Below are 8041 nucleotides of genomic sequence, written 5' to 3' on the forward strand. Positions count from 1 at the left end.
AAATGTGTCAACCAAAATTTCCCTTATGTGATTTTTACGGAATTTTTTTACTTAAATCATTAGTTTAATTCCCCTCTCTAATCAAGGTAATATATTAAATATGATAAAAATAGAATCCCACCAAATTTACAAATTTTTTAATTAAAATTATAAATTTAAATTTTATTTAACCTATTAAATTAATTTATACATTTAAAATACGTAAAAATTAACCAATTTCTTTTTTTTGTTGAAGATCTAAAACCATCTTTAATGCGATCAATTTATATGTTTGAACTAAATTTGGGACACTAATATCCCTTCATAATTTGTGGGCTAATTATCCGGACACATAGGAACCTTTCTTAATCACGAGGATAATCACACCAATTAACAAAGCATGAATTCCTCATGAAGTCAACAAAGAAGCAAATTGATGCATATCCAAATAGGTAATCCAGAACCATAACCATGGTTAGATATGGGTCTTCCTTCCAGTTCCATAACCATGGTTAGATATGGGTTTTCCTTTCCTAATCACCGTGATTCACTTGTGTGGAATTTTAAAACCCCTGGGGGTCAACTACACCTAAACCATGCCTCAAATGGGGCTCTGTAAGTTAACCACGGTCTATTAAAAATCACCCAGTCGAGTATAATTCACCGAGATATACATTAAATATATATCTATATATCTAGATCGATCGAGATATATACATTATTATCTATACCCATCTTCAAGCCTATCTCGAATACAGAAGGACGCGAGGAGGAGTGGGGTGAACTTGTTCGATTTTCGCAAGGTGCTATCTGTTTTCAACGGTAATGTCTGTAAAACCCTTTCGCTGTATTCTTCTTTGCCTTCAAATCTTTCTTCTGTCGTATTTTTCAAGGATTGGAAAGTATGTACAAGGAATCATGGCTTTTGAATAAGGGAGGGTTTGGTTTTTTTGTTTTTTTTTAATGGCGGTTCTGAAATCTGAGTGTTTGAAGTTCAGAGATTTAGGGATGACTCTTACATCTGGTTATGCTAAAGACAAATCTTTACTAGTGCGGCCGATGGATTGGTCGGGTTTTTTTTGTTGGTTGTCCTTTTTTTGGGGGGCTGAATCTATCTAAATAGCTCTCTGCTGAAGTTTTGCCCTTATTTTAGACCCTAAGATTTTAATTTGCTGGTTTCCTTTGCCCGTTTATTCTGGATCTCTCTTTTTTCCTGTTAGTTTAAAGCGCTGTGTGCTGGGGCTTCAGTATTAACCTTGTATCCGATAGGTATTGTATTCAGAATTATAAATCTCAGCTGAGAATATCAATATGGTTACTATCTGATGGATGATGCATGCACTGCTGAAAGGATGTTTGTGCTTGGCGGTGCCAGTAGGGGAGATCTATTCTGGGGGAAGTCGGTATCTGTTGGTTTTTTTTTGCTTTATATGTATATTTTTTAATTTCTATTTTAGTTTGTGTGTTTTTCCTCTTGTTTTAATTCTGGGTAGGTGCTCAAACAACTGCAAAATCAGTATAGTTGCTTGTAGATCTCAGATCCTCTTCGTGCCTGGGTGTGGCGTTACAACCCATGCTACGTTATGCAGTAGTCAGGTTGTTGGTTGTTTGCATGTACTGTCATATTGTGCAAGAGTGTGGATGCGAAGCCATAGATCTACACATGTTAGATTTGTCGTTGACTGTATCTTTCTTCCTCCTTAGACCAAGGGTACTGTAACTCTGAAGATTCAAGCTAGTATAATCTGTGGCTTCTCTGGTTATAGGGCCTTGTTTGTGTATTTCATTTGCTGTCATTATACTAGGAAGGAAATGAAAAATTTATTTATAAAGGTTTCTATGTGCATAACTGTTTAAACGCTCATTTTTTAGTGGTTATGGTTGATGCTTGGTTATAGTATATTACTGTATAAAGTTTCATCAAATAAATGATTAGATCCCAGGGGTTTTCTATAATTACCATGTAAGATTTCTTATTTTATTCAAAGTTAAAAAAAGACTAAATGCCCAGTAACATTAGTGATGGCCGGCTGAGACAACCCCTTAGGCCGGTTTGTATATATGTTCGTATTTTATCAATAAATTTGACTGTTTTTGGCTTATTATTGGCTTATTAGTGTAGGAATTTAGTTTAAACTGTGGGAAGCTCTCTTAGTCTTTTTGAAAACAGATCCCTTGCTCATTGACCCAGGCTCAGTGGCACTTGTTGACTCTTATTTTTTTTTTTTATAGTTAGAATTGGCTGATGTTGATCAGAGGCATTAGCATATTATGTTGTAATTTTGTTTGCCCATCACATCATAAGAAATGGTATAGCTTTACAAGTTTTGGAGGGGATAATGCATCTGATATTTCCATAAATAGTAAGAAAAGGAGAGTTTCTTCATCTTGTTTATTGAAATGTTGCTCTTTTGGTGTCAAATCTCCTTTATTTGTTGTGACTTTTTAGTTTAGTTTGGTAGAATTCTTGTGGCCAGTTTCTACATTTTCCTGGTTTTGGACTTTCAAAACATGTTATGGATGTTTTCAGAAGCTAATACTGTTTTTCCTGTTGTAGTGATTAAAAATGCCCCGCTATGATGATCGTTCTGGAAACACACGGCTCTATGTTGGCCGACTGTCTTCTCGTACCCGTACACGTGATCTTGAGGATCTTTTCAACAGATATGGAAGGTTAGTTCACTGAATGTGATTTGTTTAGATGTTTGTCCTAAATAATAATCTTAAAGAGCTACCAAACAATAGTCTGTTATAATCTATAATTTATTGCTTATATACCCCTCTGTCTTTTCTTTTTATTTAGTCGTTCCTAATTTAGGGTTGCCAAGTCATGTTTTCCCTCTTCTGCTATTTCTTGGTTGGGTGTACCCTACACGGTTTGCCCTTTATTAGTGCATAGTCCGCATTGACACTTTCCTCTCTTTGCCCATCTTTCCTATTTCTGTTGGGTGTTGAATTGCAATTGTTTTTTTTTTTGGTTTGGTTTTGGGCTATTTGTACATTGACTTTATAGATATTCTTTTTCTAGGGCCATACCTCTTTTAGTCTTGCTTGGGGTTTATGGAGTACTTGTGGTATTATGGGCATATGGGAAAATCATTTCCTCTTCCTGTTGTCAGGTAATTTTTTTAATGCTGGCAGTATTTTCATCTTTTCTTCTCTTATGCTGCCACGGTTTGGTATGTTCAATGTTTTGTTCCTTCTATGTTTTAGAAGATGGCCAAGCCATGGATTTCCTTCTATGGAATATTGTATGCTATAATGGGTTAGTCTGTTTTGTTTCCTTCGAGATTGAAGGAGATGGGGTGGGGTGGGTCCTAGCCAAGCCATGGATTCCTTATTGTTGGGATATTGTTTCACTGCTTCTGTGCCTTTTAACTCTCTGAGGAAGTTCCAGCCCAAGTTGCGTGTTAACTTGAATGATGTTGTTGAAGGTTAGTCGGCTCTTACCCGGCCTGGAGGTCAATGGGGAGAGAGTGACCTTGGTGGGATTGGTGGCTATTCTTGCAAGGGTGTTAATAGGAGACTTTGGCGCATCTAGACGTGCATCTTTCTGTAATGTTCTTGCGTACATTTATGGAATGGCAAGGGTGCAAAATGGTGTTTGATTCATCTGAGAGGCGAACTATCATTCGATTCGATACCTTGATGCACTGCTCATTGTTTCTGGCAAACGTTTCCGCAGAGTCCGTGATGTGGATTTGAAGCACGACTTCGCCTTTATTGTAAGTATTCAAAACCATATCCAGTACCTTTCGAATTTGTTATGGATACTGCGTATATATGTTCTATGGATGTGGCTGTATCATGCATGTTAACTTTCGGAAGACCAATGTTATCTAGTTATCTACGCCAAATTTGTAAATATCGATAGTCAAATAATTTAAGAAATGGATTGAACACATTGATCTAATTGCAGCGGACAAATGTTTTTCCCTCATTCGAGTTTATTTGAATAATATTTGTTATCTTGGTCATGCAATTATGGTTTGTTCTTCCGTGTGTTACCCTTGGTTTCTCTTAGGAATTTAGTGATCCTCGTGATGCGGATGAAGCAAGATACTATCTTAATGGAAGAGATCTGGATGGGAGTCGCATTGTTGTGGAATTTGCAAGAGGGGTAATGTTAAATTTTGTTTTCCCAGTTTAATCAGATTCTATCTTTTCTACGTGACTTTTGGGCTACAGTACTTTTAGCCAGGAAAAATGATCTTGGCAAGATATGTATGGTTGTTTATACTTAATTTTTGTTATTGTTGCATTTCTATCCCTTTGATTTATATATAGGGACCACGAGGAGCTGGTCGAACTAGAGAATATCTAGGAAGGGGCCCTCCCCCTGGGTCTGGGCGGTGCTTTAATTGTGGGAATGATGGCCATTGGGCTCGAGACTGTAAAGCAGGGGATTGGAAAAACAAATGTTATCGTTGTGGTGAGCGTGGTCATATTGAAAGAAACTGTCAAAACAGTCCAAAATCAACCAGGTGTGTTTTATTACTTTTGGCCCATGTCTGTGAAGTAGCAACTTCCTGAAAGCTAACAAAAATGTTTTTTATTATAATATGTGTGTGGGCTATAGGCGTGAGCGGTCTATTTCAAGATCACGTTCTAGGTCATTGTCGCATCGTCGTGGAAGAAGCCGCAGTCTAAGCTACAACAGCCGAAGTCGCAGCTACAGGTCTTCATGATAAATATTTCTTTGCATACTGACTGTGTTTGAGCAAATGTCCGTAAACTGATCATCTTTGATAATCAGACTCAACCAATTTTTTCATTTTTTTAAGATGACCTTATGCTAATCTTGATTTGTTGAAAATCAGTCGATCCCCCAGGTCACCAAGGACAGATGGCCGTAGTGCAGTTCAGGTTGAAAGGAGATCAAGAAGTCGAAGTTACAGCCACAGTCCTAGGAGGGCAAGGAGACAAAGCCCAGAATTAGATGGTCGCAGGAGCAGCAGTCGTTCAGCTGACAATGCAAGTGGCCAGAGGGGCAGTAGATATAGTCCGAAACGAAACAGTCGCAGGAGTGACAGTCCAGCACTAGACACTGACCGTGCGTCAAGGGACATTGCTAGTCCTCAGAGGGATACTCCTGTAAGATCCCAAAGTCCAGCTGCAAACGGCAAGCCCAGTCATGATGTAAGCCCAGATGCCATGAAAAATCAAAGCTCAAGCCCAATCAGAGATTCATCTGCTTTCAGAGAGAGCCCTGGAACTAGTTCTTGAATTGGCATGGACATCAATCTCAAAATTGATAGTCTGGTAAAAGATATGGATTTCATAAATTGGTTTTCAGTATGTTGTTTGGAACCACAACGGAAGGATTAAACAATTTTTATGTTCAATTGTCTAAGAGCAATTACAGCAGTCAGTTGAGTGCTGTTGTGGCATGACATTTCAAATTAGTTTAACTAGGACAGCAGGATAGATAATCATTTGAGATGGTGCTACATGAGAAGCAGTATGTTCAATAACTCAAATGTTTATATTGTCAGAACTTCTCCCTAAAATTTTTCATTGAGTGGCTTTTCAAGTGGTTTATCACACTTTATGCATTTAGTCACGCGATGTTGGATGTTCGTAGGCAGTGATTTGCCAATGTTTTATTTGATTCAGATTATTTAGCGTATTGTTTTTTATGACGTTAACTTTTCAACTTTTTTTTTTTTTAATGTATTTTTGCCTTGGAATAGTTTCAGAGTCAAGTTTTCACAAATGAATATATAATGAATCCACTTTTCAATAAAAATTGGCTGTCTTAGGTTCACACTTCAAATAGCTTTATTTCATTCTGTCGCAGACTAGGTAGGTATGTATGCAGTAATGGTGCAATAATTACAATATTGTTGTTTTAGTCTTGACCGTTGGCTGTTTATTAAATCTTGTTTTGGATTCAATTTCTTGTACTTGAAGTTCTCAAGTTAGGTTTTGCATGTGGTAAAGATGCGTAAGAGGTTTACGATGCCTTTTGTTAAGTCAGCGGACGGATGGAAATGCTATATCTTGATTTTGTTTCTGTTTGGGACCGGTAGTTTATAAATCAAAGAGCGGCAAGCTAAAGAAACAAACATTTAAAAACGAACATTTGCTCGTGAGTTTACAGGTTCTGTTTCTTAGTGTTTCTTGTCGAAAATTACTCGATACTCTTGGACCTTTTGATAACATAGGAGGCCTGAAATATTCTTTTGATAACATAGGAGGTCTGTAATATTCATTCGAGATGTCTTTAGTGCGATTTTGGAAGCTTTTTTTTGTTAAATTTTTCTAAAATCTGTCAGAAGCTTTTTTTTTTAAATTTTTCTAAAATCTGTCAGAAATTTATTGATATCACAAGTTTGATGGAGTAACTCTTGCACAATTGGAGTGCTTTGGGTTTTCTTAGGGTGCTGAATCCATATATATAGTTAAAAACCAGTTTAAATAACACAAATAGAGATTTCACCTTAAATAGATTTCACCTTAAATTTTTCTACTGTATTCCAGCATTGGAAAGTCCAAAAAATTGCACTAAAAAACAATTCCATATTCATTATCTGTCAAGGCATTTCTAAAAATGATTTTCATATATCTATTATATATATATTCTCTTTCTTACTCTCAAAAAAACTTACCCATCAGCCTTGATTATTGAGTCTAACTTGAGGGATCGAGAGATTGAACTCTTAGTAATGTCCAAGAAGGAAAAGATGTGAACGATGTGGCGCACACCCAAAAAAAATTGCTGTGTAGATGGAGTGAACTCTTAGTAATGTCCAAGAAGGAAAAAATGTGAACGATGTGGCGCACACCCAAAAAAAATGCTGTGTAGATCATTGATATGTTGCTTGAATTTTTCAAGTGAGATTCGAAGAAATGCATTTTAATTTAATTCAACCTAGGATTAGTCACGATTACATAACTGGTAAGCTACTGAGAAATGCTTTCTTTAAGTGGTGCAAAAACAATCAACCGTCTTTACCAATAGGAGGGTGATCAAGAAAGTTGACGGTCAATTTATTCCAAAAATCAGCTCTCCATGTCTGCAGAATTGAATGCACCACTTTTAGGATTTTGATCTCAGAATGTCTAGTTCTTAGTCTAATATTGAAAGCATTTATTGGTGTATTTTTTGATGTAATATATGAGATACATACTAATGAGACCTCGAATATACAGCATTGTTCTTGGATCTGCATGAATACATAAAACTCTGAAGAGTGTCATGGAGTTCCGGTGTATTTTTGATGAAATATATGAGATACATGCTAAAGACCTCGAATATTCAGCATTGTTCTTGGATTTGCATGAACGCTTAAAACTCTGAAGAGTGTAATGACTTTAGTATGAGATACATACTAAAGTCCTCGAGTATAGTGTCATGGAGTTCCTCGAGTATAGTGTCATGGAGTTAATGGACTTGTTGGAATGGAAATACAATTGTTAAAATTATTGGAAAATGATATGTAGTAAGTTTTTGTTTTTGGGAGCATTAATCTTAATACATATAAAACACAAATATGTGGAAATTGAGCACAGAGAATTATTTTACAACCAGTGTGAAGGTGATGTAAAAGAATGTTTGTTCTTGAAATAAAAATAAAAATAAAATGTTCTTTAAATAGAAAAGTAAAGCTAGCTATAAAAAAATCTAAAGTAATTAGAAGTAATTTTTGTTGTTGTTGTTATTGTTATGTAAGATTTTTAAATTTTATATTTTTCAAAGGTATTTTAACAAGTGATATCAACTTCATATATATCTATTTATAAAAAATGTTAAAAGAAAATATTTTAACGTTGTATAGAATAAAATATCCAATGTAAGTTGTGAATAAAATATTTTAATATGAAATAAAATTGACGTATACTTGAAAATATATTAATAACAAAAAAAGCCAATTTAATACACATTTATAAAATGACTCAATATGAATGTTGTGCAATCTCTATACCATTCCAAAATTCAATTTAAACAAATTACACATTATTTTTTGTATTAAAAGTAATTTGATCCATTTTGGCTCATGAGTAAAAGAAAACTAAAGCTCTCAGTGCCACTAGAAGGAAAGCGACTAACACTATCTTT

General features: G+C 35.5%; 1 protein-coding gene across 1 annotated transcript; it reads left to right on the plus strand.

Annotated features, from left to right (window-relative positions):
- The first annotated feature begins 644 nt into the window (after positions 1-644).
- On the plus strand, positions 645-5525 carry LOC149180192 (uncharacterized). Its single transcript, XM_089415943.1, has 7 exons — positions 645-801; positions 2537-2652; positions 3665-3704; positions 4004-4099; positions 4267-4463; positions 4559-4657; positions 4800-5525. Exons 2-7 carry the CDS (start codon positions 2546-2548, stop codon positions 5203-5205), a joined length of 945 nt encoding a protein of 314 aa, XP_089272069.1. The 5' UTR covers positions 645-801; positions 2537-2545; the 3' UTR covers positions 5206-5525.
- Positions 5526-8041: the final 2516 nt, after the last annotated feature.

The sequence above is a fragment of the Pinus tabuliformis genome, chromosome 3_2 (assembly GCF_031772625.1).
Source record: "Pinus tabuliformis cultivar Carrire ecotype Pingquan chromosome 3_2, CPIR1, whole genome shotgun sequence".
Classification (NCBI taxonomy): Eukaryota; Viridiplantae; Streptophyta; class Pinopsida; order Pinales; family Pinaceae; genus Pinus; species Pinus tabuliformis.